Source organism: Castor canadensis, chromosome 8 (assembly GCF_047511655.1).
Source record: "Castor canadensis chromosome 8, mCasCan1.hap1v2, whole genome shotgun sequence".
NCBI lineage: Eukaryota > Metazoa > Chordata > Mammalia > Rodentia > Castoridae > Castor > Castor canadensis.
The window spans coordinates 27,187,126-27,213,514 of NC_133393.1; the positions used below are offsets into that span (position 1 = coordinate 27,187,126).

Here is a 26,389-nt window from a genome sequence, read left to right on the forward strand (position 1 = left end):
ACTGCCTCAACTTCAACTGTTGTATGAGTTCTTGAGCCTTTAACAAAAAAGATTAATACTACAGCCTTTGGGATGTGATAATCTATTGGATGCATCAGTTTCAATTCCCATCAGTAAAGTTAACAAAAATAATTTATATTTCTCTGAGAAAAACATTAGCTGTCAACTAGAACCCATGGTAACTCTTCTTTCTGACAAAATGTAGTCTCCAAGGATACTGAAGGTCTTTATATTTCACAGAGCATACATGTACCACTATATTGATGACAGCATCCTCATTAAAGCAAATGAGTACAAATGTCATGAAGCCTGAGTATTCTACTGCATGCATGTCAGAGAATGATATATAAACTCTACAAAGATTTAGGAACCTCTATACTAGAAATTTAGAGGTCACATACCTTGGGTAGGTTGGGTAGGTTGGAGTATTGTCTTTAATATTGAGAGATATTTATTGAACCTCTATTCTTTGTCATAAAGAAAGAGGCACAATACTTTATGGAATAGATTTTGGAGTCTGCATATGCCATACTTGAGTATCTTACTGTAATCTACTTGTTAACTAAAGTTAATAGTTTCAAGACGAGCCCAAACCCCTCTTGAGTTTGTAGCAAATACATCTTGTTTAGAGCTGCAGCATGCCTTGGCCCATGCTAAAAAAAAAAGTATATATAATGATGCTAAAGAGATCTCTAGTGGTAAAGACTTTGTACAGTACCTCTGACAAGTAAATAGGAAAGCCACAGTACAGACTCCCAAGTTCAGGCCCAGGTAACTGCCTTATGTAAGAGCAAATCACTTGCACTTAAAAATCAGTTATTCTGACCTAGTAATGATATTAACCAGTGGAGCAACTGGAGCTGTACAATGTGAGCTGACATAGTGAGATCCACCTACTCATATGGTAAGATTCCTGCTGTACAAAACATTCATAAAATTGTAAATTGAACATCAGGATAAAAGGAGAGTGTGTCTAGAGGACATGATTAAATTGGAATCAAATGGTGGTCCTGCACCCACCACCTACTGAATCACTGCTAGCCTCATATGAGGAAGGACATACGATTTTTGGTCTTCTGAGCCTGGCTGACCTTGCTCAGAATGATGTTCTCCAGTTCCATCCAATTACCTGCAAATGATAAGATTTCATTCTTCTTCATGGTTGAGTAAAATTCCATTGTGTACAGGTACCACATTTTCTTGATCCATTCATCAATAGTGAGGCATCTTGGTTGTTTTAATAACTTGGCTATTGTGAATAGTGCTGCAATAAACATTGGTGTGTAGGTGCCTCTGGAGTAACCTGTGTTGCATTCCTTTGGGTATCCCCAGGAGTTGGATTGCTGGGTCATATGGCAGGTCTATGTTTAGATTTTTAAGAAATCTCCAAAATTTTTATCCAGAGTGGTTGCACCAGCTTGCATTCCCACTAGCAGTGGCCTAGGACTCCTTTTACCCACATCCTAACCAACACATGTTGGTGGTGGTGTTTTGATGATGGCTATTCTAACAGGGGTAAGGTGGAATCTTAGCGAGGTTTTGATTTGCATTTCCTTTATGGCTAGAGATGGTGAGCATTTTTTCATGTGTTTTTTGGCCAATTGAATTTCTTCTTTTGAGAAAGATCTATTTAGTTCAGTTGCCCATTTCTTAATTGGTTCATTGATTTTAAGAGAGTTTGGTTTCTTAAGTTCCCTGTGTATTCTAGTTATCAGTCCCTTGTATGATGTGTAGCTGGCAAATATTTTCTCCCACTCTGTGGGTGGTCTCTTTAATTTAGAGACCATTTCTTTTATTGTGCAGAAGCTTTTTAATTTTATGAAGTCCCATTTGTCCATCCTTTCTCTTAGTTGCTGGGCTTATGGGGTTCTATTGAGGAAGTCTTTGCCTATACCTATTAGTTCCAGAGTGTTTCCTGCTCCTTCCTGTGGTAACTTCAGAGTTTCAGGTCTGATATTTAGGTTCTCGAACCATTTTGAGTTGATACTATACAGGATGATAGACATGAATCTAGTTTCAGTTTCTTGTAGATGGGTAGTCACTTTTCCCAGCAACATTTGTTGAAGAGGCTGCCTTTTCTCCATTGTACATTTTTGGCACCTTTGTAAAAAATGAGGTGGGTATAGTTGTATGGATTCATATCTGGGTCCTCTATTCTGTTCCACTGGTCTTCATGTCTGTTTGTGTGCCAGTACCATGCTGGTTTTATTGCTATTACTTTGTAATATATTTTGAAGTCAGGTATTATGATACCTCCAGCATTGCTCTTTTTGCTGAGTATTGCCTTGGGTATTCATGGTCTCTTGTGTTTCCAAATGAACTTTAGGGTAGATTTTTCAAACTCTGTGATAAAAGTCATTGGGATTTTGATGGGAATTGCATTAAACATGTAGATTGCTTTTGGTTGTATAGCCATTATTACTATGTTGATTCTACCAATCCATGAGCACGGGAGATCTTTCCATCTTCTGTAGTCTTTCTAGATCTCATTCTTCAGGAGTTTGTAATTCTCCTGGTAAAGGTCATTCACATCCTTTGTTAAATTTATTCCTAGGTATTTGATTTTTTGGAGGGGGGCTATTGTGAATGGAATTGTTTCCATATATTCCTTCTCAGTTTGTTTGTTGTTGGTATATAAAAAAGCCAATGATTTTTTTAAAGTTGATTTTGTATCCTGCCTCCTTACTGTAGTTGTTTATGGAGTCTAAGAGTTTTTGGAAAGAGCTTTTTGTGTCTTTAAGGTATTGGATCATATCATCTGCAAATAAGGATATTTTGACAGTTTCTTTACCTATTTGTATTCCTATTATTTCTTCTTCTTGCCTAATTGCTCTGGCTAGAAATTCCAGGACTATGTTGAATAGGAGTGGGGATAGTGGGCACCCTTGTCTCATTCCTGATTTTAGGGGGAATGGTTTCAGTTTTTCACCATTAAGTATGATATTGGCTGTGGGTTTGTCATAAATAGCCTTTACAATGTTGAGGTACATTCCTTCTACTCCTAGTTCTCTTAGTGCTTTTATCATGAAGTGGTGTTGGATCTTGTCGAAGGCTTTTTCTGCTTCTGTTGAGATGGTCAAGTGGTTTTTATCTTTGCTTCTATTGATGTGCTGTATTACATTTATAGATTTGTGTATGTTGAACCACTCTTGCATCCCCTGGATGAAGCCAACTTGGTCATGGTGTATGATCTTTCTAATGTGTTGTTGTATTTGGTTTGCCATTGTTTAATTGAGGATTTTTGCATCAATATTCATTAGAAAATTGGCCTATAGTTCTCCTTTTGGAGGTGTCTTTGTCTGGTTTTAGGATGAGAGTAAATTGGCTTCATATAATGAGTTAGGCAGTGTTCCTTCCCTTTCTGTTTCATGGAACAGTTTAAGGACAGCTGGTATTAGTTCTTCTATAAACATCTGATAGAATTCAACAGTGAATCCATCAGGTCCTGGACTTTTCTTTTTGGGGAGACTCTTTATTGCTGCTTCAATTTCATTTTGTGTTATAGATCTATTCAAGGGATTAATGTCCTCTTGGTTCAATTCTGGATGGTCATAAGTATCTAGAAATTTGTCCATTTCTTCAAGATTTTCAAATTTATTAGAGTATAGTCTCTCAAAGTAGTCTTGGATGATTTCCTGGATATCTGTGGTATTTATTGTTATCTCCCCTTTTGCATTTCTGATTTTACTGATTTGGGTTTTTTCTCCCCTCACTTTAGTTAGGTTTGCCAGGGTTCTGTCAATCTTATTTATTTTTTCAAAGAACCAACCTTTTGTTTCAGTGATTCTTTGTATGGTTCTTTTTTGTTTCTATTTCATTGATTTCAGCCCTCATTTTAATTATTTGTTTCCTTCTGCTTATTTTGGGACTTGCTTGTTCTTGTTTTTCTAGAAGTTTGAGCTGTAGTATTTGGTCATTGATTTGAGATCTTTCTGTCCTTTTAATATATGCACTTATGGCTATAAACTTTCCTCTTAGGACTGCCTTTGCTGTGTCCCATAGGTTCTGGTAGGTGGTGTTTTCATTTTCATTAACTTCCAGGAATCTTTTCATTTCTTCTTTTATTTCATTAATGACCCAGTCATCATTGAGCAATGTGTTGTTTAGCTTCCAATTGTTTGCATGTTTTTGTTGTTTATTTCCAGTTTTAATGCATTGTGATCAGATAGAATGCATGGGATTATTACTATTTTCTTATATTTGCTGGAGCTTGCTTTGTGCTCTACAATATGATCAATTTTGGACAAGGTCCCATGGGCTGCTGAGAAGAATGTATATTGTGCAGAAGTTGGATGAAATATTCTGTAGATATCAGCTAGGTCCACTTGATCTATGGTGTGATTTAGTTCTAGGATTTATTTACTGATTTTTTGTTTGGATGACCTATCTATTGGTTATGGGGTGGTATTAAGGTCTCCCACTACCACTGTGTTGGAATTTATATACGTTTTTAAGTCCTTCAGAGTATGATTGATGAAATTGGATGCATTGATGTTGGGTGCATATAGGTTGATAATTGTTATTTCCTTTTGGTGTATTTCCCCTTTTATTAGTATGGAGTGACCTTCTTTATCTCATTTGATCAGTGTAGGTTTGAAGTGTACTTTATCCGAGATAAGTATTGCTAACCCTGCCTGTTTTCAGGGACCATTGGCTTGGTAAATCTTGTAGACTTTCACTTTCAACCAGTGCTTATTTCTGCTGATGAGGTGGGTCTCCTGTAGGCAGCAGATTGTTGGATCTTCCTTTTTAATCCAGTTTGCTAATTGGTGTCTTTTGATGGGGGAATTAGGTCCATTAACATTCAGTGTTAGTATTGATAGGTATGTGGTGATCCCTGTCATGTAGTTGTCTTTGTTGATTAGAGGTTTGATTGTGTGTAGCTGAATCAATGTTACTCTCTACTTTCTTGCCTTTTCTTCTCCTGTGGTTTGGTATTGCCTGCCCTTTCATGGTTTTGTTTGCTTTCATTTTCTGTGTGCAGAATTCCTTGGAGAATCTTTTGTAGTAGTGTCTTGGTGGTCATATATTGTTTTAGTTTCTTCTTATCATGGAAGATTTTTATTGTTACATCTATTTTGAATGATAGTTTTGCTGGGTAGAGTATCCTAGGGTTGAAGTTATTTTCATTCAGTGCTCAGAAGACCTCACTCCATGCTCTTCTTGCTTTTAATGTTTCTGTTGAGAAGTCTGCTGTGATTTTGATGGGTTTACCTTTGTATGTTACTTGTTTTTTCTTTTTACAGCCTTCAATATTCTTTCTCTAGTCTCTGTGCTTGTTGTTTTAATGATAATATACCATGGGGTAATTCTACTTTGGTCAGGTCTGTTCAGTGTTCTGGAGGCTTCCTGTACCTGAATGTACATAGTTTTCTTTAGATTTGGGGAATTTTCTGTTTTTATTTTGTTGCATATATTTCTCATTCCTTTTGCTTGCACCCCTTCTCCTTCTTCAATGTCCATGATTCTCAGGTTTGGTCTTTTATGGAGTCATTGAGTTCTTGCATTTTCTTTTCACAGGTCTTGAGTTGTTTAACTAATATTTCTTTATTTTTTCCTTTAATTGCCATTTCATCTTCAAGTTCTGAGATTCTGTCTTCTGTTTGTTCTATTCTGCTGGAATGGCCTTTTATTTTGTTTTGTATTTCTTTTTCATTCTTTTTTCTGAGGTTTTCCATATCATGTGTTACTTCTTTAATATTTCAATTTTTGCCCTTAATTAATTTATCTCTTGTTTATGGTGATCTCTGTTTCAGTTTGGTTTTTATTTAGGGTTCCTATGATTTCATTTATTTGTTTCTGTGTTTTCTTGTATTCCTTAATTTTGTTGTCTTGGATTTTCTTGAGTGTCTCCTGTATGTTCTGGTCTTGAAACGTCTTTATGAAATTCTTATTAATTACTTCTTGTAGGATTTCTTCTTTCAGGTTGTCTTATGTGCTTCATTGTGTTCCTTGGTATAGTTTGTCTTTGCTTTGTTGGTGTCTGGATCTGGGTATCCGTTTTCTTCATTTCACTCTAAATCCTGTGCTACTTTATTTTCAGGGGGAGAATGGTTTCCCTCCCTTTTTCTTCTTCCCATAATTCCACTAGGTACCATTTCTATCCCTGGACTATGTGTAATTTAGTATTAGCTGGGTTACAATATTAATAATAACAAAACCAAGAGAGAAGGATAAAAAAGAGAAAGAGATGTAAAGATAAAAGGAAGAGAGAATAGCAGAAAAAAAAGAAACAGGAAAGATGGTGAGTGATCCAATAGAAACCAGGCAGCAAAACCCTTAAGAAAGAGAAAAAAAAGATAAATAAATAAATATAAATATAAATAAAAAAATAAATAAATAAAATTACCAGTTCTGGAACAGTAGAATTGCAGTCTTCATTGTTCTGATGTTACTCCTTTAGCATCCAGGCCCATCTGTGTGTGTCTCTTAAGCAGGTTTGGAGCTCTCCTGTGGTGGGTGGCAGTTGTGTGGGGACCCACAGGCCTACAGGTAGAGGACTTTTGTTGAGGTGAACTAGTGGGCTTTTGGAGTGTGGGCCTTGTGTGCCTGAAGTGCACGGGCTGGTGGAGTGGAGATCATGTGTGTCTTTGCCGAGTTGGCAGGCTTTAGGGGCATAGTCCCTGGGGGGATCATGCAGGCCTGTGCAGGCATGTGAGGCCTGATCATACAGCTTGGTGGAGATTGTGAATGTCTGTGGATCTCTGGCTTGGCAGGCCTGGAGGGCATGGGCAGGCAGAGGGGAGATCATGAAGGCCTGCGAAGGCTGGAGGGCGCAGCCTGGCAGAGATTGTGTACACATGGATCTCTGGCTCAGCAGGCCCTAGGGGCATGGCCCAGCAGAGCAGATATCTCACAGGCCTGTGCAGGTCTCAGGGGCACGACCTGGTGGAGCGGAGATCATGCAGGCCAGTGCAGGCCTGAGGGGCATGGCCCAGTGGAGATCGTGAATGTCTGTGGATCACTGGTTTGTCAGGCCTTAGGGGTTTGGTTGGGTGGAGATCATGTGGGTTTGAAGGGTGGAAATTTGGGGGAGAGAGGCCCTGGTGGGGCTGAGGAGCAAGCCCAAGGATAAGAGGATCCTACCTGCAGGCCTATGGGGCGGGGCTTGGTGTGCAGCACCAGCTGTTCTTTTAGTTAATAGTGGTGTGGAGAAGCCTTCATTGAGCTAGGGGTTCAGAGTGCTGATGTTTCAGCTCTCCCTAGTGCTTTACCTCATCCAAGTGTGTCTCCAGCCTCTCAGCAAAGTCCGTGGTTCAGCAAGCTCAGGAGGTCTGCAGCTGTGTCCCAGTTGCCATCTTGTATCCACCCTGGAAAATATTCTTGAGAATATATTCTTAAGAGTAGATGTACACTGTACTCAACAATATTAGAAAATTATTTAAAATGCATTCTAATATTATATTATTAGAGAAAGAATGATAAAGAACTCATGTTAAAATGTTAATACTTGTGAAATCAAATGACTAAAATTATTACATTTCTTTAAGGTTCTTGCAGTTTTGAATCATATTTGGTATATTCTGATTTGTAGGTTTATTTGAAGATTTATTATTTTGAAATTGCTTGATGTTATCACAATGCATGATAACCAATCCCTTTCCTATGTCACATTTTTAAAATACAGTTAGAGAATATGAGTGTGGGGCCACATGGAATAATGAGACTGAGTACATCTGGGATGGAAGCCTGAGTTATGACCTGTGATTACCTGTGTGACATGTTTGTGACAATAATCTCGTACTGCTGAGTTATAAAAGGAAGAGAAATTGGCATATATATAATACATATACCCAATATATATTACATATATTATATATGCCCAATATATATATCCACAGGGCTAAACATAAGATGAAGCGGACAAAGCTTGGGACATTGTCTGGTTGAAGTAGAAAAATTAACAGGCTAAAGAAGTGCTTTTGTACAGTGAGGCTCCCTTCTTATCTGGGAAAGGACTGAAAATTTAGTCTTAGTTGTTCAGTAAAGGTGCTTGCAGCACAAATTCATTCTTAAGTGCCTGTTTATAAACTTTGACTTGAGGGTTAGGATTGGTGTGAGAAGACCTCAGAGCTTCTAGTTTGTTTTAGATCTTGTTGACTGTAAGAATAGGTCTCCAGGGCTAGAAAAATCTGTTTTCATTCCCTTGTTTTGCCACAGAAAAGTTGCTTATGCTTAGACAGTTGTCTTTCCTTCAATTTTCTCATTTGCAAAGTGAGTAAACTTTTATTCTGAAAAGTTGCATAAGATTCATGTAACTGATTGGAAAAGTAAAAAACAATTGAAATATATCTTTTTTAATCTTTATGGGGTTGTTATCTGATCTGTTTTAGATTATAAATTAAGTGGATTATGCAAATGTGGCTAACATTCAACATTACATGTGTTATAACCATAGCATTCCAAGAAAAATATACCTATTTATGTTCAAGAGAGTTTGCATGTTTTGCAAGTTGTAAAGTGATAAAAAGGACTGGCCATTTAAAAATTGAAAGATATATATACAGAGGGATACATACAAGGTAATGAAATAGGATTTTCCAGGGATCATGGACTCCTTCTCCCCCAGAAACATTAATTTGAACAATTATTCACACAAAAACATAACAAAACATATACTCTCAGCTGCTAAGAAATTGAGATGATATACTATCAAGTATAGCACAGGAATAAGAGAAGATAGAGTGAGTAGGAAGAACAGGTTCTCATTACCAATCTCACATTCCTGAAAGCCTGGAAGGCAACAGAGCAAAGACATGAAAACTGTTCTTCACGGAAGATGGGGACTGAAGTGAACACTTGATTTTGCTGTGCCTCATAACACCAGTCTCCACTCAAGAGAAACCCAGGACCAGGCCAGCCTGTGTGGTCCCAAGACCCAGTCTGTTCTTCAACAATCCTAGCCTACAGGCCAGCACATGGAGATCACCCACAATGCTAGTCTACAAATCTTCCTGCAAAGAGCCTGATTCTACCTTGCCCCCCAACTCCAGTCTCCATGACTGTCCTTATGGCCTAGGCTTCCAGTGTATGCAGAGTCCAGCCCTGCTCCTAGTATATATTATCTCACATTTCACACACAATAGATTATCTATGATTAAAAAAATCCAAAAGGTAATAAGGATTAGCAAGGATGTAGAGAAAAGAGAGCATTACACACTACTGGAAGGAATGTAGATTACTATGGCAATTATGGGAAACACTGTGGAAATTCCTCCAAATATTAAAAATAGATCCACCACCTCACTTCTGAGCATATATCAAAAGATACTGAAATCATTTATGTGTATTCACTATTATGTGAATGTACAAAATTGAACTCATAAGAACACAAAGAACTAGAATGCTAGTTGTCAAAGGGAATGGGGATGTAGAAGGAAATGGGAAAGGGAAAATGTTGGCCAAAGGATACGAAATGTCAGTTAGACAGGAGATCTACTGAGATGTATTCTACAACACGGTGACTATAATTAATGTTATTTTACTCAACACTAGAAAATTACTAAGAGATTAAATCTTAAGTGTTCATAACACAAAAAATGATAAATATGTAAAGTGGTGGATATGATAATTGACTTGGGTAAATAATTTCATAATATAATCATGTATCAAAATATCACATTGTATACCATAAATATGTACAATTTTGTCCATTATATCTCAATAAAACTCCAGGAAAATTTAGATAGTAATAGGTGAGAAGGCTGGAAGAGTTGTCCTAAACTATAAGTTTTCCACTCTGAAAGATGATTTATTGTATAAAAATTTTTTTTATGTTTTAAAATGTTTGCATTTATGTGCCATTTCACTCTATGTAGTCTTAATACTTACTAAATTTTCTTTAACATATACTATTCTTGGTTCTTCAATTCTTGGTTGATAGGCTAATGACAAAGGAATCTACCCCATAATATTGTCCATGCCTACCTTGGAGATAAAGGAAGAGTCATAGACAGAGAAAAGAACAAAATCAAAAGAACCAGTATAATTGCAAGCCACACATGAAATTGAAGGAAGTTTTGATTGCTTAGCTTATTTTATAATGTAGGAGGTACTGTTAAATCACATGTAGCTAATTAAAGGCCTGAAAGACTATAGCTGACATTTTACTTACAAAATTTACTATTGCTAAGATCTTACTTTATACTAACTTTTCTTTTAGTCATTATTCCACTTCTATTAATATGACTGATAGCCCACTTATTTCAAATGGATATAATTGATAATAATATAGACAAAAAATTGTTCCTTTTATGAAAATATTTTTCTTCAGGTGGGAAATACATAAGTTTGCTTTATAATATTGCTATTAACTATAAGTATGCAAATAAGATCAAGCTTAAAAAAGAAAAACATAATTTCCAGAATAAGTCTTTTTATCATGATTTTTTCCAATATATTTAAAAGTAATTAAAAATACATGGCTTTCATATCATTTTTGGAGTCTAGTTGTCTGTCTTATGTATTCTCTAGAGCTCCTTGGGGTATGTAGGTGCTCAGAATATTTACTTTACCAAGTTATATTTGTCCTGTGATTCAGAAGTCATCTACCAGAATTTCAAATATATTTCTACCCTCTATATTTTACACTTCTTAGTGCCTTTCTAAAAATGGTGGAAGTCGAGATCGTTATTTCTGATAAATACTTCAGAACTGTTTTGCTAAAATCATAAACTTATTTTCTTAATGGGATATGAAAGATTATGGACCAAAAATCTTCTCAATATTTACCATTCAATAAAGAATAGCAGTGTTGTAAAAAAAAATTCAAGTATTTGGCTATGCTTTAAATAAACAGAAGATACAAAAAAAGTTTTCTCATGTATCTAAATGTAAAAGTGATACCTGTTGAAACTATTTCAGGAATGGGGTGAAGGGAGAAAAAGAAGGGTGGAGGAGGTGAATTAAAGTATGATATTATGTTTGATACAGTGTAAGAACTTTTGTTCTTACAAAAGTTCCCCACCCAGCACAACAATAGAAAAAGAGTTCTGCCTAGAAAGAAAGAACACAAAAGACACACTTAAAGAGATTTTTAAATAGATTATGTCATCTTTCCAAATAAACTGCTTTTTTATCCATATTTACAACAAATCTCATTCTCAAGTAAGGAAAGAATTTGGATTAAATTAGGATTGTACTCTGAACAAAAAAGTCACTGTCAGTGTTAGATCATGATTTTACCTGGCTGTGTTCTACACAAGTATATCATATTTAGGCAGACTGTGTTTTATTTATGTATGTTAGAAACAACTCTGAAAGTTTGTGAGAGTATAAATATATAAATAAATAAATATGGCATAAATAAATATGTCATAAATAAATACGACAGAGTGACAGAAAAGTTGGTTGACAAGTGAATGGATTTATGAACCATTGGTGAAGAGATGCACTAGTACACTGCTAATGCCACAGGCACACAGATTTCTCTCATTCCTTTAGTCTCCTTACTGCCCCTCTTATATCCTTGTTTCTGAGGGTGTAGATTAGAGGATTGAGACTAGGTGTGACAACAGTATAAAACAGGGCAATGAATTTGCCTCGATCTCCAGAATTTTCTGTTGGTGGCTGGAAATATGTACACATGGCTGGAATGAAAAAGAGGGACACAACTGTCAGATGGGCTCCACATGTCCCAAAAACTTTCTGAGATCCACTTGTTGATTGCATTTTCAATACTGCCCAAGCAATGGCTCCATAGGATGTCAAAATAAGGATGAGTGGAATTAGAACAAAGATAGAGGTTGTGACTAGCAGAGTCAGTTTATTAGCATAAGTATCAATACATGATAATTGTAGCAGTGCTGGAACTTCACAAAAGAAGTCATCCACTTGGTTATGTCCACATAGGAGTACCTAGAAAATGAAGAGAGAATGAACTGCTGAGTTGGTAAATCCACTTACCCAAGAAGTCACAGCCAAAAAATGGCAGAAACAAGGGTGCATGAGTACATTGTAATGCAAGGGTTTACACACAGCTGCATAGCGATCATAAGACATCACCACCAATAGGACACACTCTGTAGACCCCAGTGCAAGGAATAAGTAGAGTTGAATCATGCAACCAGTGAAAGAAATTGTCTTGTCTGAGCCCCAGAGATTTACCAGAAACTGGGGGACAGAGATGGTGGTAGAGCAGAGATCCAGAAGAGAGAGGTTTGAGAGGAAGAAGTACATGGGAGTGTGGAGGTGGGGGTCCAGGTGTGACAAGATGATGATAAACAGGTTGCCTCTTAGTGTCATCACATAGAATAGCAAGATTACTACAAAGAGAACCACTTCTAGGTGAAGCCAATTAGAAAAATCCAGCAGAATGAGGTAACCTTGAGAAGTATAATCGATATTTTCCATCATCATTTATTTTCTGTTACCTGTGGAGCAAAAAATTACACAAAATAAAAACTGAGGATATGATCCATGGGAAACACAGAGATATAGAAATGTTATTGATGGCATATTTACAGGTCTACCACTAATCTACTGTAAGACAATTTGAGCATTAAGAAAAACTATTAAGTAAATACCTAAACCACATAAAATCCTCAACCTCTGAAATTAGACCTACTAAAATTAAAAATAAAAGAAAAACATAACTGATGGTGAGTACAAAACTATTCCCTATATACATGGAAATGTCACAATGAAACACCCTGTATATCTATCTTAAACAAACAAAAATGTCTCTCTCTTTTTTTTAACCAAAATGGAGAACAGGAAGGCAAAACAGTTCCTCTCTTGAGGGTTGGCACCAGTGGGAGGACGAAGGATGTAAAGGAAGGATGTAGGAGGATGAATATGATGGAAATATTGTGCACACATATATGTAATTGGAAAAATGAACATGTTGAAACTATTCCAGGAATGGGGGTTGGGGGATAAAGAAGAATGATGATGGGGGTTAATTCAACTATGATATATTATATTGTAAGAACATTTGTAAATGTCACATTGTACTCCCCAGTACAACAATAATTAAAAAATTAAAAACTCTTGTAAATACTGAGGCAAAAATTGTGAGTAAGGTTTGCTAAATCAAATCAAAGAATTCTATCAGGGGAGGAAGTTATATTAAACATGGACTGAAATTACTAGTAACAATAATCACATTAGAACCTATTCTCCCTATCCAACTGTAACCTTGTAGCAGTAACCGTGATTCTGTCCTCTATTTCTATGAGATCAGCTTTTTAACCTTCACATATGAGTGAGAACATGTGGTATTTGTCTTTATGTACCTGGCTTATTTCACTTATGGTAATGTCAAGCACATAGAAGTTTTGAATGTTCTCATCATAAAGGAATTTAAAATATTTGTGGTGATGGATGTACAAATTACCCTGATTTGATCATTATACATTATAATCATTTATGAAAATATCACATTTTACCTCATAAATATGTACAATTATTTTGTCTCAACCCAAAATAAAATTTAAAAAACGATTCCCCACACTACTATCCTTTAATTATGAAAAGGTGATGGAGTTAGAAAGCCATTTATGGAGGCAAAAGTGATATATAAGAATTAGATGAGGAGCAGATTATTTATATAGCTTAAAATATGTCTCCTGAAATTATTAATGCAAAGTGGAAGACAGTAAATTTTAAACTTGAAGGTGCTGGCGGACACGATCATAACCACGTGATGAACATCAATGTCACCAGTGTGGACATAAACCAACATCACATGGCTGCTGAAATCATATTCTGAACAGGACGTGATGCCACTGAAGTGACATGCCTCCCCCAAAATATGCAGCTTAATTGTCAAAATGAAGAAACATGAGACAAACTCAAATTAGGACTAAATAGCTTCCCTGTACTCTTCAATTATCAAGGTCCATTAAGACAGATGAAGGCTGGGAAACTGATCTAGGTTAAAGGAGACCAATGAGATACTGAAAATGCATGAAAAATACCAATTAACAAAATTGTTGAGACAGCTGTAGAAAAATCTGAATTTAGTCTGTTGATAAATATTATATCCCTATTTAAGATACATGTAAAATTACTTTATGAGTATTAATGATTTGAAAGAGTTGAGAATCTAGAAAAAAATGTAAGAATAATTCTCAAAGGATATAAGAATACAATTGTATTTGAAAAGAGGAAATTTCAGGGTAAGGAAGATAAAAATTCAGTGAAAGAACATAGAAGGAAGGAAAGGTGTGAGTGGAGGACATGGAGAGGAACCTGATGACAACACTTAGAGTAGGGAGCCTGTATGTCAAATGACTGAGAAATCTGAAAGCAGGTCTAAGGAAAATTTTTCCTGGACAATAACTGACACAGTGCTTAAATTCCAAGCATGAGTTTTAATGACTACATATTTTTGTTTTTAATTCTGTTTAAGCTCAGCATAGTGGCACATGCCTGTAATTCCAGCACTTGTGAGGCTGAGACAGGTGAGTCACAAGATTAAGTCCAGTCTGAGGTATATAGAAAGCCTCTGTTTCAAAAACCATCCATCTAAGCAAACAACAAAAACTCCAATTCTTTTGTTTATAAGAAAAATATGAATATCTAACAAAACATTAAGTGAACTTTGACACTTTATATATTGTGCCTAATTGTCCTTCAGCTCTTTGAAATAAACTATATTTCACCAATACTTATGATTCAGGAGTTTCTTTTTCTCCTGTGTGTTTTCAATTTTTTGTAAGAAAGATTAGTATTTCCTTTTAACTTATAGTTATTGTAACAAGGCAGCATAACATACCATTTCAGCATCCCCTTTCCTCTTTGAATTTTCTTCCCCTCCACCTTCACTACATCCTTCTCCTCTCCTCCTTTCATGACCAATGCATTCTGTCCCCCTTCTTAATAAACCACAGCACAAGAAAGAAGGAAATCACAGTACAGTGACCAGTAGTTTTATATTTGAGGGGTCTTTTAATTGTGCATGTTCTATACATGCAGTTCTTGTAAAAGGTGTTAGAATAGGCGGTTGGTTGAATTTCAGCCAGAAGATTAGGAACATTGAGATTGACCCCTGGACAAGATAGATTCAGACCTCATAACTCTTAATGGTATGTGAAACATAAACAATAATTAACTAGTTGTTACTCTAAATTACTTTCTACAACTCATTAACCATTCAGGATAATCAGTTAGTATATGCTTTTAAAAGAACTATCTTTTTACACTACTTTATTTATAGTTTCCTTTATAATTCATCAGTTGATGGACACTTAGATTGTATCTACTTCTATTGCTAACAGTGCTGCAATGAACATGGGAGTGCAGATATCTCATAAATATACTAATATAACTTCCTTTGGGTATATATCCCATAGTGGAAATGCTTGATCATATGGTAGTTCTATTTTTAGATTTTAGAGGAGCCTCCAAAATGTTTTCCATAATGGTCCTCTAATATACATTACAAGCAATAATCTACAAGTGTTTCCTTTTCTCTACACTCTCACCCACGTTCACTTCTATAATCTTTTTCAGAATAGCCATTCCTGCTAGAATTAAGTTTTATCTCATTGTGGTAATTAATTGGAATGAAGCAGACACAGAAATGTAATTACCATACTATCTCATTCTTACATAGAATATAACAAAGATTGACCTCAAAGACACTGATAGCAGTATGGTAGAGGGGGTGAACTGAGGGGAATGGGAAAAGAATGATCAATCAGTACAGTTACATTTAGGAGTGAGAAGTTCTATAGTGTGACTACGGATAACAGAAATGTACTGTGCATTTCAAAAAGCTAGAACAAAGGGTTTTGGAAGTTTTCATCATAAAGAAAAGATAAATATTTAATGAGATAGATATGTTTACCATGATTTTAACATTATGTGGTGTATACATGTTTCAAAACATCCCATGGTGCCTCATTAATACAATTTTTATGTTTTCATATACCAGTTAAAAATAAATCTTTAAAAATTAAGAAATGGCCTTTTTAGAAAGTATAGCTGATCCCAAAATAGCACTAGTTAAATTACAAATTACAAAGATTGCATCACTTAGGAGTCACTGCAATTTGAGATAATTATGGTAATTTTTCAAGAGATTTTTAAGCATTTCTCATAAGGGATACAATATAAGATTCAAAAGCCCAAAGATTATAGTTACTTCCTGTCATACAGATACAATTTTCTTCTTTTTTATACATTTGCTTCCATGGCTTATCATATTAATCAAAACAAAGGGACTTCTGGGAGATTTCTTTATTGCATGAATTATCTTTAGCACTCTTACAAAGAGAGTTTAGAATGGTATATGAGATAAAGAACAGAGAACACTAGATACAAAGAAGAAAATATAGGAACTTCATAATTTAATTTTGCTTTCACTGGAGTGGTAATAAATAAAGACCATTATGTTACTTCTCTCATACTCTTACCTAGTGCTTAAGCAGCATTGAACAAATCCTCTCATTTGTTCTTCATGTGTCTGTCCACATTACCTGTGTATTGTCTTCCCTATCCGTCCCTCCCTTGTATGGACAATTTGATCACTGGTGTTGGTCTCTTGAAGTCACCAGCGTAAATGGTTGCTTGCACCTTAGATTCTGATCCACTACATCAAGTTAGGAAAGCAGAGTCTGAAAGTAATGGTGATTATCATTGCTACAGAAGAGAGAGCCCTGAGTCCACTAAAAGTGTTTGTAAAAAAAGAAGAAAGTCATTAGAGCATTCAGAGTATCATGGGATGGATCCGTATGTTAGAGCAAATGGGGCTTTTGTAAAAACAAGAGAAAATATGACTATTTTCTTCACCGGCCTGTTGGGAGGATAAATCCCAAAATGTCAATTAATTAATGCCTTGCAAGGATTTACCCTGATTAGAGCCATTTCACAATAAAGTCATGAGCATGTGGTCACACGAACATGACAGTGAATCTGATTCCAACTATTATTGAGCAAAATAGTTGGAGCTGTTTTTATAGGAAAGGGAATGGTTTTTCTCGAGTTGCCTGAATTTTCTCCCTTGATTTCTCAACTTGCTGAGAACAAAAGTTTGAGGGATAATCTACCAACTAGTCTAAATTGGACATGGATAAAGGCATGAAATATTTTTATAAAAACTAAACTACGTATCTTTGATTGATTTGAGCTCTTCAATTGTGTCTATGTCTAAAATCCAAGATCATGTCCAGCCCTGCAATTGTGTTGAAAATGCTTCTTCATAGACGATCCAAAATATTACTAAGAAGAACAATACCAAAATTTTAAAAAGACCTTTTAAGAAAATGACTTAGATTTCAATGAGAAAACAGTTTCTCTCTCCTTTTCCCTCCCTCTTCTTTCTCTCTCTGTCTTATCAGTGTCTCACCGTGTACCCCATCTGGCCTTGAATTTGTAATCCTTCTGCCTCCACCTCCAGAGTATTGGCATGAGTATGGCTGCCATGCCCAACTCCATCAGCTATTTTTTTAAAGCACTGCCAAAAGCTTTGTCAAAATGTATAAACAAATGTAGCCACCAGTGATTGTTAGGCTACATCTAGTGTACCTCTTGTTGGTGTAAGGAAGGAAAGGATGTCACAAATTTATAAAAATTTGAAATTTTAGGCAGGTGATCAGGAACTTTCATTTCTACTTTCCTGTCTATTAATAGAAGTAAAGAAAATGGCCTTTGGTGTCAGTAGTCTTGGTTGTTGTGAAACTTCAATATATAAATGTTTTTACCTTCCCCATGTGAGAAAGAACATGTGGTATTTCCCTGCATGTAGAATACTCATTTTTAATAGTTAGAACTGATGAGCAAGTTAATGGAGCAAGGGAGGCTGCAGATGACCAATGTGCACTGTAAGCATGGGTTTTATATCATACTGAACCCCAATAACGTTAATCAACATTGAATGAAATGGTTTGTAAAATCTCAGTATGAAAACTATGTAAACATTCTTCACGGAACCAAAGACATAATCATTCAGTTCGTGTTAGCTGCTGTTCTTATTAGAGCAAATTTTAATTTGGACTCATATTTTAGCAAAAATTCTACTTATTTTTTTGCTATTCTTTATTTTATATATTAAAATACTAGCAATGAACGTGTGCCTTTCTGCTGTGCAGAATCATCAACCATAACTTTGGTCAAATTGATTTACAGAAATCTTTAGCATGTGAACTGTCACAGATAATGTTCACACCACCTTCAGCTGCTACTCACTCACCTGACAGAGAGTGTGCAATAGTAAATATTTAAATTTAAATATTGGTATAATTAAATAGTGGTATATTCCTATATTTAAATTTTTCTACTTTATGGGGAGTAATATCACCAGTGATACTAGAACTTAGAGGTACTAGCAAAATTCATTCAGTTATCAAAATCTGTGAAATGTCTAATATTCTGGACAGATCAAATTCTACCAAGACCCAGTATCTTCATGCTGTGCTTTGTAAACCTGAAAAACAATTTTTAGGCTTTGTCAATCTACTAGCTGCCAGAAAATCTTGAAGGTTTTAATTTGCAATATTAGGAAATTTCTATTGGGAAAATATGGCTGTACTACAAGGTATTTCTAAAGCAGCAGCACTTGGTTGTTTTTTTGCCCAACACACTTGAGAGACAAGATACTGTTTTTGATAATGTTTAGACTCCATACTCACCTTCAAAGATATAGAACATATACAAAACATTTTAATTATACAATCATAGACCATAATAAACAAGTCACATCTGAAAAATCAAAGATGGCATTAGTTGATCTCTGTGTGCTTCTGGTAAATTGTATGGTTTGTTTGGTGAAAATGTTACTAAAGTGTCATGGATGAAGGTTAAGTTGGAATTGAGTTCTAGAAATTGATGCTTAGTTATTTAGTTTTTGATTGATATGATTCCTGTTCCCTTTTTATATAGTATCAGTAAAATTACACACCCCAAGAGTGAGAACACACCAATGAAGTAAAATACCTTGGTACCACTGAGGTTGTGGTAGGAAAGGCACAGCAATGCTATGCTATGCTGGAGGAAGATGTCCATTCTCATAGTGTCAAGATAAATTTTAGACAAAATACTTAAAAAGAATAGATGATACTTGAAGAAAATATCAAAAAGAATTCCATTCTCTCCCTTCTAAGCTATTGCTTGGTCACTGATTAGCTTACTGATTCACATATGGAACTGATATGGTAGGTTCATATTTCATAAGAATTATTTAAATTGATCATTAAACGCATATTGGTTCTTGTTGTGTACACAGTCCAGATGCACAAGGGCAGTGAGGTAGGTTGCTGAGAGACTGCAGAAAACACCCAGAGATGGTTTATTGAAACTTGATACTAGGGAAAGTCCAGTGGTGCCCAGGCAGATGAGCACTTATTCTCTCCAATGAGCCCTGCACTTGGTCACCACTGGGAAAGGAGCTGTATAGATTAGATGAATCAAACAATGGGATATTGTTTTATCAGGGACAGCACATTAGTCTCTTGTTGGTGGCAGATTTGTTATTTAATGGTGAGTTTAGTGCATGCTGTTAAGCCAAGGCATCATTCCCTTCCCTGTCACCATCTACATCCTTCACATGCCCATTGTAGAGTAACTGCACATATGAGGACAATGGCAAGTGACAGAGCCTTGGAAATACCTGATAATCAAGTCACATTTTCTTTTATCTGCTTGCTTAATTCTCTTTAGTGGTGTTAACCTTGTGCTTTTTAAACACACAATACAAAGAATGCAACACTGCATGTGTTTATGCAGAGCCCTCTATTTCCAACTTCTTTTTTTTTCTAGTCTTTATTTTAAATTCCAGTAACCAGAAAAACCTTCCAAAGCATTCATCACTGCCAATTGTATATATTTTGCCTTCAGGCTATATCTCTTTCTGCACAAGGTGGATGACCAACTACTGCCTGAAACTTTGTCCCCTTTATCAATTTTCAGAGTAGTTACTAACTCTCACTTGTTTCCACCTCATAAACTCACTCGTCCCCCAAAGCTACTTCAACTCTACAATCTTTTTTTGTGTGTGGATTGGAGGCATTTTAAATTTTATTTTATTCATTTATTCACATGTGCATACATTGTTTGTCATTTCTCCCTCCTGCCCCCACCCCTACCCTCTCCTCCCCCATCCCTATCCCGCTTCCGGGAAGAACCTGTTATGCCCTTATGTCTAATTTTGTTGAAGAGAAAACATAAGCATAATAAGAAAGACAAAGCATTTTTGCTAGTTGAGTAAGGATAGCTATACAGAGAGATTCCTAGCATTGCTTCCCTGTACAAATGTGTTACAATCTTAAAGTAAAATTCCACAAACCAACCTTCTGTCTGAGTCAACTTCTCATCTACTCTGCATATTCCTTGCAACTGAATAGAGGCATAACAAAATTGTTGTACAGGTATTCATGTCTTGTACTCTGTAACACATCATGAAATATTCTCCCAGTGATGGTACTAGTTTTTATGGTTAGTTTAATTTTTCCTTGCAAATAAAAGTATGAAATATATATACCAGAGATTAATGATACAGTTCATCTGGAAAATGAGTGAGAAAATGCCTGATCCTAATTCTATCCATATAAGTGACAGGCACCAGTGCATAGAAGGGAGCTGAAGATTGAGCACAGTGGATTAGAAAACCTATACAGAAGTCAATTCTTATAGTCATGGTTTTAATTAAATAAAGGACTTAAAAGCATCAGTAAACACTAATTTTGTTAAGTGATATTTGAAATTCAAAATCAGGAATCTTCTGACATAGTGGTACATGCCTGTCATCACTGCTCCATGGAGGTATAACTAAGAATATTGTGGTTCAAGGTTGACCTGGGCAAAATGTGTGAGACCCTATCTAAAATAATAACTATAGCAAAAATGGTGGGATCATTGGTCAAGTGGTAGTGTGCTTTCCTCTCAAGCACATGGCACTGAATTCAAATCCCAATACTTTCCCAATGAAAATATTAGGTAACACAGTAACAAGTGCCAGACATGGTTGAGGAAAAAGTCTCTCTCTACTGTGATAATAAACAAAAATTATTTGAGTTAAAATCTCTCTGCCAGTTGAGCACAAGCCCCATGATGTTGATCATTTTCTATGTTCAATCTGCCATCATATCCCAAGCACATCGTACCTAACAGGTAGATAATAAAAATCAATGTATATCAGTAAGGTCAATACATAAGAATTACATCTGATAAACGATAGATATTTCATTAAAACAGGAACTTAGAATAAAAGAAAAAAACAGAAGTCTAATCTTAAAAGTGTGTAAGTAGAATATCAAGGATAAAACTAAGAAACATGGACACAGCATCTTAATATTGTAGTAACACCAGGGAACAGCAAGTGTGGCTGGCTTAACAAGCCCTTTTGTACCGAGTAATGGTGATGCAGGTCAACTATGGTCAAACAGAGGCAGAGAGATAGAAGCAACTCAGAACAAAGACCCATAAGACTAAACTGAAGCAGTACATATTGGTTTCTTTGAAAGTCCATCTGAGAACTTTACAAACCCCATTGGCATGAGGATTTTGGATGAGGGTACTAGTGGAACTTAGAGGTAAAAAATGAATAAGGTGAAATGAAACATATAGCTTATTTTTTATTTTGCAAGCATTGTGTTTCCATTGTTTCCCTCAATTTAACTGTATTAGGTGTCTTTCAAGACAATGTCTATTAAATATTTTAATTTCTATGCCATATTGTGCTAAAATAAACACCACGTAGAAATGAAGTTTCCTCCAATCAATAATTGATGAATGGAAGTAAAATCATACCTGGAACAAAATGCAGCTCATTTCTACTTTGGGTGTGTTGCATCTCCAGGATTTTGTGATGAAATTGTTCTCTCTTTTCAATTTTCACAATAGGAGCACATATGTCACCATCTTTAGGAATTCTGGAAATCCCAGGTCCTCTTCCCTAATCTCATTAATGCTCCTTTTACTTCCTTGTTCCTTAGAGTATAAATGAGTGGATTAAGAGTTGGAGTGACCACAGTGTAGAAAAGGGTGAGAAACTTTCCCCATTCATAAGAATAGTGGTTTCTGGGTTGAAGGTAGACACCTGTGACAGTACCATAGAAGAGAGAAACCACAAGAAAGTGAGAAGTACAGGTGCTAAATGCTTTCTTCTGACCAGCAGTTGACTTTATCCTCAGTACAGCCCTCACGATAGCACCATAAGAGGAAAGGATAATGATCAAGGGTGCCACTAGGAGAATAAAACTGGCAATAGACATCTGGATTTCATTGTAGGTAGTGTCTGCACTGGAGATCTGAATCAGGGCTGGTACTTCACATAAAATGTCATCTACAGTCCAGTGGGAGCAGAAAGGTAACTGGAGAGTGGCAGGGGCCTGGATCAGAGATTGAAACAGTCCAGTCGCCCAGGCAAGGATAGCCAGGTTCACACAAATTTGGGGGTGCATGATAGAGGTATATTGCAGAGCATGACACACTGCTACATAGCGGTCAATGGCCATCATGACAAGAAGGACACATTCAGTAGCCCCAAGCCACATGAAGACACAGAGCTGAATGGTGCAGCCAATATAGCTGATGGTCTTTTCTGGACCCCAGAAGTTACCCAACATCTGAGGAACACAGCTGCTAGTGAAACAGAGATCTAGCAAGGAAAGATTGGAGAGAAAGAAATACATGGGGATTTGGAGTTTTGGATCCTTCCAGGAAACAAAAATTATGGTCATATTTCCTGAAATCATCAAGCAATAAAAGATCAAAATGACCCAAAAAAGTGCCTTCTCCAAATATGGCTTGTCAGAGAAGCCCAGGAGGATGAAATCACTGTGACTGTCATTGCAAACTGAGATCATAGCTTCTCAACAATTCTCTCTCTGGAGGATGTCTCAAAAGTGGAGATCACAAGCCTGTGATAGTTCCGATACATAGACAGGAAGAAAGTCAGTGGGACTTGTTCGATTCCTGCTATTGAAGGATAAGATTTTCACCTGCTATGTTTTGGGGGGAAATAAAAGATTGGTTAAGTGTTTAATCATATTATCCACCATTCATTCTCTCTCTTTCTCTCTCCCTTTTACATCTTCATAACAACTCTTCATTATAAACACTGTGTAAAATATATTTAAACACTGCCTACTGAAAAATCACTTTACTAACTTTGAGATGTGTTGCATCTTTGTTGTTAAAGTTGCATATTAACCATGTTTACTAAATATTTTATACATTTATTCAATACTGTTCAATGTTTATTATTGTTTCATCTGTTTCTTTCATTCTTTTCTTTCTGTGTCTTTGGATTTCAGCTTAACTATCTTTCTCCCATAGTTCTCCCGCTTTTCTTCATCTCTACTGTACTTTTTTTTTTTAACAGTAAACAGTAGCTTTATTTTTTTAACTTTTATTGTTTTATTATTCATATGTGCATACAATGGTTGGGTCATTTCTCCCCCCACCCCCACCCCCTCCCTTACCACCCACTCTGCTCCCTCCCTCTCCCCCCATCCCCTCAATACCCAGCAGAAACTATTTTGCCCTTATCTCTAATTTTGTTGAAGAGAGAGTATAAGCCATAATAGGAAGGAACACGGGTTTTTGCTAGTTGAGATAAGGATAGCTATACAGGGAGTTGACTCGCATTGATTTCCTGTGCATGGGTGTTACCTTCTAGGTTAATTCTTTTTGATCTAACCTTTTCTCTAGTTCCTGGTCCCCTTCTCCTATTAGCCTCAGTTGTTTTTGAGGTATCTGCTTACATTTCCTTCTCTTCATCTCTTCTCTTTTTACACTTTTTCATTCCTCCTTTTCTCTATTAATTTCTGAGTTTGAATTTTTCCTCAGAAATCTTTATGCTCTGTGATCTTAGGAATGGTATTTAACCTTTTTGTTCTTTAGTTTTTTCCTTAAATTATGTATTTGGACAATTGAGAAATCCTAAAACCTGCTATGCTTGTTGGAAGAATTAAATCAAAAAATACAAGGAAAGTTCTAAAAATGAATCCCTAACAATAACTATTTAACATCTGTTAGTTATAATGATGATGAGGATACTATTCAAAGGATTGTTCCAAGTGCAAAGCAAAAAAATATACAGCCAACATTTTTTAGGGGGTGTTAGTGGAAATAACATTTAGAAAAAAGGAGTGTCATATCTGTACGTTACCTTCTTTGTGAAAGAACTTTTAAAATAAATTTACCTGCTTTCCTTTCTTAATAACATGTATATTTATAATGTATTTTTCTGAATTTATTGTCCCCTTCATCAAATGAAGACTATCACTTGATTATTCATTATAGAACTTCACATAATGCATTTTTGGGGAAACTTGATTCCTATTTAATCATTTCTTAGTATCTTATATGAGGATGCCTGTAAATTTTTTAAATTATTCTAAGGGGACAATGATGAAGAATGAAAGAGGATTAGGCAAGAAGAAGGAATAAAAGGAATACAAATAGGTAAAGAAACTGTCAAAATATCCCTATTTGCAGATGACATGATCCTATACCTTAAGGAACCAAAAAACTCTACTCAGAAGCTTCTAGACATCATCAATAGCTATAGCAAGGTAGCAGGATATAAAATCAACATAGAAAAATCATTAGCATTTCTATACACTAACAATGAGCAAACTGAAAAAGAATGTATGAAAAAAATTCCATTTACAATAGCCTCAAAAAAAATCAAATACCTAGGCGTAAACCTAACAAAAGATGTGAAAGACCTCTACAAGGAAAACTATACACTTCTGAAGAAAGAGATTGAGGTAGACTATAGAAAGTGGAGAGATCTCCCACGCTCATGGATTGGTAGAATCAACATAGTAAAAATGTCGATACTCCCAAAAGTAATCTACATGTTTAATGCAATTCCCATCAAAATTCCAATGACATTCATTAAAGAGATCGAAAAATCTACCGTGAAATTTATATGGAAACACAAGAGGCCACGAATAGCCAAGGCAATACTCAGTCAAAAGAACAACGCAGGAGGTATCACAATACCTGACTTCAAACTATATTACGAAGTAGTAGCAATAAAAACAGCATGGTACTGGCACAAAAACAGACATGAAGACCAGTGGAACAGAATAGAGGACCCAGATATGAAGCCACACAACTATAACTAACTTGTCTTTGACAAAGGAGCTAAAAATATGAGATGGAAAATAGCAGCCTCTTCAACAAAAACTGCTGGGAAAACTGGTTAGCAGTCTGCAAAAAACTGAAACTAGATCCATGTATATCACCCTATACCAAGATTAACTCAAAATGGATCAAGGATCTTAATATCAGACCACAGACTCTAAAGTTGATACAGGAAAGAGTAGGAAATACTCTGGAGTTAGTAGATATAGGTAAGAACTTTCTCAACGAATCCCTAGCAGCACAGCAACTAAGAGATAGCATAGATAAATGGAACCTCATAAAGCTAAAAAGCTTCTGTTCATCAAAAGAAATGGACTCTAAACTAAAGAGAGCACCCACAGAGTGGGAGAAAATATTTGCCAACTATACATCAGACAAAGGACTGATAACCAGAATATATAGGGAACTTAAAAAACTAAATTCTCCCAAAACTAATGAACCAATAAATTGGCAAGTGAACTAAAGAGAACTTTCTCAAAAGAAGAAATTCAAATGGCCAAAAAACACATGAAAAAATGCTCACCATCTTTAGCAATAAAGGAAATGCAAATTAAAACCACGCTAAGATTCCACCTCACCCCTGTTAGAATAGCCATCATCAGCAACACCACCAACAACAGGTGTTGTCTAGGATGTGGGGAAAAAGGAACCCTCTTACACTATTGGTGGGAATGTAAACTAGTACAACCACTCTGGAAAAAAATTTGGAGGCTACTTAAAAAGCTAGACATTGATCTACCATTTGATCCAGCAATACCACTCTTGGGGATATACCCAAAAGACTGTGACACAGGTTACTCCAGAGGCACCTGCACACCCATGTTTATTGCGGCACTATTCACAATAGCCAAGTTATGGAAACAGCCAAGATGCCCCACCACTGAAAAATGGATTAAGAAAATGTGGTATCTATACACAATGGAATTTTATGCAGCCATGAAGAAGAACGAAATGTTATCATTCGCTGGTAAATGGATGGAATTGGAGAACATCATTCTGAGTGAGATTAGCCTGGCCCAAAAGACCAAAAATGGTATGTTCTCCCTCATATGTGGACATTAGATCAAGGCAAACACAGCAATGGGATTGGACTATGAGCACATGATAAAAGCGAGAGCATACAAGGGAGGGGTGAGGATAGGTAAGACACCTAAAAAATTAGCTAGGATTTGTTGGCCTTAACACAGAGAAACTAAAGCAGATACCTTAAAAGCAACTGAGGCCAATAGGAAAAGGGGACCAGGAACTAGAGAAAAGGTGAGATCAAAAAGAATTAACCTAGAAGGTAACACACACGCACAGGAAATCAATGTGAGTCAACTCCCTGTATAGCTATCCTTATCTCAAC

General features: G+C 36.0%; 1 protein-coding gene and 1 pseudogene across 1 annotated transcript; both read right to left on the reverse strand.

The window, feature by feature from the left end:
* Positions 1–11,430: 11,430 nt before the first annotated feature.
* LOC109680440 (olfactory receptor 2J3-like) lies at positions 11,431–12,354 on the reverse strand (annotated as a pseudogene).
* A 9,449-nt stretch (positions 12,355–21,803) lies between these two features.
* LOC109680434 (olfactory receptor 2H2-like) lies at positions 21,804–22,748 on the reverse strand. The gene has a single exon (XM_074084823.1). It carries the CDS (start codon positions 22,746–22,748, stop codon positions 21,804–21,806), a length of 945 nt encoding a protein of 314 aa, XP_073940924.1.
* Positions 22,749–26,389: the final 3,641 nt, after the last annotated feature.

Excerpts from the sequence above, each read along its gene's own strand:
- LOC109680434 (XM_074084823.1), bottom strand. The coding sequence starts at position 22,748 with ATGATCTCAGTTTGCAATGACAGTCACAGTGATTTCATCCTCCTGGGC.